General features: G+C 50.5%; 1 protein-coding gene across 1 annotated transcript in view; it reads left to right on the forward strand.

The window, feature by feature from the left end:
• The window catches only part of LOC107111392, a 47,394-nt gene that overhangs the window by 2,406 nt on the left and 42,485 nt on the right, over positions 1 to 2,503 (forward strand). The window contains exon 2 of the mRNA XM_015412358.1: positions 1,337 to 1,608. Within this exon, the coding sequence (XP_015267844.1) occupies positions 1,337 to 1,608 (272 nt within the window). The remainder of the gene's footprint in view (positions 1 to 1,336; positions 1,609 to 2,503) is intronic.

Genomic DNA, 2,503 nt, shown 5'->3' on the forward strand with positions numbered 1-2,503 from the left:
CGAGGCCTGCTCAGGGCAGTTTACACAGAGTAAAACATAGAAATTACAATTAAACAGTTTTAAAACCCAACTAAAACCTTTACCTTTACCTTTTTAAAAACCATCTAATATAATAAAGTGCTAATAATCATATATCATTTAGAAGAAGAAGAGGAGAAAAGATTGAATTTATACCCCGCCCTTCACTACCCAAAGGTGTCTCAGAGCGGCTTACAAACTTCTTCCCTTTCCCCTCCCCACAACAGACACCCTGTGAGGTAGGTGGGGCTGAGAGAGCTCTTGACAGAAACAGCTCTTTTTTCAAGAACAGCTCTTGTCAGAACTATGGCTTGCCCAAGGTCATCCAGCCAGGTGCAAGTGGAGGAGTGGGGAATCAAACCCGGTTCTCCCAGATTAGAGTCCGCGCACTTAATCCCCTCCCCCAAACAAAAGTTAACGATGGCAACCGTTATTCAGTGGTCCCTTCTCGCACTCGGCTCGTGGGTCTGCCCTTTAGGTGGCTGGCACAGGCTGCTGTTGTTGGCGACTTCAGGGGACGGGGCTCTCCAGCTGTTAAAGGCAGCTACTTAATTGAAGGCCTGGTGGAAGAGCTCCTTTTTACAGGCCCTGCGGAACTGGATAAGGTCCCGCAGGGCCCTGATCTCGCCCAGGAGCTCGTCCCACCAGAACGGAGTCGCCAGCGAGAAAGCCCTGGCCCTGGTTGTAGCCAGCCTGGCCTCTTTGAGACCCGGAAGGGCCAGGCGGTTCTGGGATCCTGATGGCAGTGCTCTCTAGCAATGCGCCCTCTAAGCTGTGGAGTCTTGTGAGCAAAAATTCTACTTGGTGAGCTCCTGGCATTAAAGTTGTGAGCCAGCGATTTGGCTACTGCATAAATTGGTTTACTCTGGAGCCCTCCTTCCCTGAGCTAAGAGAAAAATGTGTGAGCCGGAGGCTAAAGAACTGTGAGCTAGCTCACACTAACTCAGCTTAGAGGGAACACTGCTCTCTGGGGAACGTGTGGGGAAAGGCGGTCCCTCAGGTCTGGTATGGTTTGTGCAACATGTTCAGAGGCACTAATCCTCTGAATCCCAGGGCCAGGAGGCAACCTCAGGGGAAGGCCTTGACCTCTCTGGCCTGTTGTTGGCTGTCCAGAGGAACACGGTGGCCACGGTGTGAGACAGGATGCTGGACTGGATTGGTCTGATCCAGCAGGGATTTTCTTATGTTCTTATGACGGCTGTCATAATGTGTGTCCTGGATCCAAGAGAACATTGCCTCTCTTTCTTCAAACAGCAAAGGTTCCTGAAGCAGATTAACTTTCTGGTCGTGCTCTCGCTGTCTCTCATGTGTTGCTTAGCAATGATGAAGGTTCTGATGCCAGTTGGCCGAACTGCTGTGATGACACAGAATGCTCAGACAACCCACTAATTTGCCATCCAGCTTTTGCTAGGGAAGGGGGAATTGTCGGTGTGGCTGAGACCATGCCCCGACTCAAAGGCAGACTGAAACGCTGGGAAGAGAGCTTGGAGGCCACAGTGGGGAGGCGAGGCAAAGGAAGGATGGAGGATAGGTCAAGGGCCTTGAAGGAAGCACAGCTGGAGAAAAGCTTGAGAAAGAACGGCAGAGGAAGTAACACAGCTTGACCAAGCATGGTGTAGCAGCTAGGACTAGCATCTGGGTTCAGATCCCCAGTTGGCTCACAAGGTAACCTTAGGCCAGTCACTCTCTCAGGCTAATCTACCTCACAGGATTGTTGTGAGGACAAAATGGAAGGAGAAACATGTATGCTGCCCAGAGCTTCTTGGAGGAGAGACAGAATGCAGATGGACAGGATGATGGAACTGCTTACCCAAAGAGGTCAACGCAGGCCACAAAGGTGTATCAGTGAGGTGGAACGCAGAGTTGCCACCAGCCTGGAGAAAAAATACCCCATCCCTTGAGAGCCAGTGTGGTGTAGTGGTTAAGAGTGTTGGACTAGTATCTGGAAGACCCAGGTTTGAATCCCCACTAACGCCATGGAAACTCGCTGGGTGAGCTTGGGCCAGTCACACATTTTCAGCCTAACCTACCTCACAGGGTTGCCGTGAGGAGAAAATGAAGGAGAGGAGAATCACGTTAGCTGCTTTGGGTACCCATTGGGGAGAAAGGTGGGGTATAAACAAATTAAATTTATTCATTTATTAATTAAATAAAATAATAGAGGCTTAATGGGTGGAACTGGGCAGTGGAAGCTTTTCATGGCCTGGAGGTGAAGGACGATAACATCCAACAAGTCTCCGATTAAAGCAGGGCACCCCAACACGGTGCCCGTAGGGACCATTGTGCCCGCTGACACCTTTTCTGGCATCTGCCAAATGTTTTTAGGAAGTATGTGGGACCAGGTAGGGCTTTTGAGAGCCAGTTTGGTGTAGTGGTTAAGTGCGCGGACTCTAATCTGGGAGAACCGGGTTTGATTCCCCACTCCTCCACATGCACCTGCTGATGTGACCTTGGGTCAGTCACAAGCTCTGGCACAGCTGTCCTT

Source organism: Gekko japonicus, unplaced genomic scaffold, assembly GCF_001447785.1.
Source record: "Gekko japonicus isolate JY-2015 unplaced genomic scaffold, Gekko_japonicus_V1.1 scaffold4387, whole genome shotgun sequence".
NCBI classification, from domain to species: Eukaryota; Metazoa; Chordata; class Lepidosauria; order Squamata; family Gekkonidae; genus Gekko; species Gekko japonicus.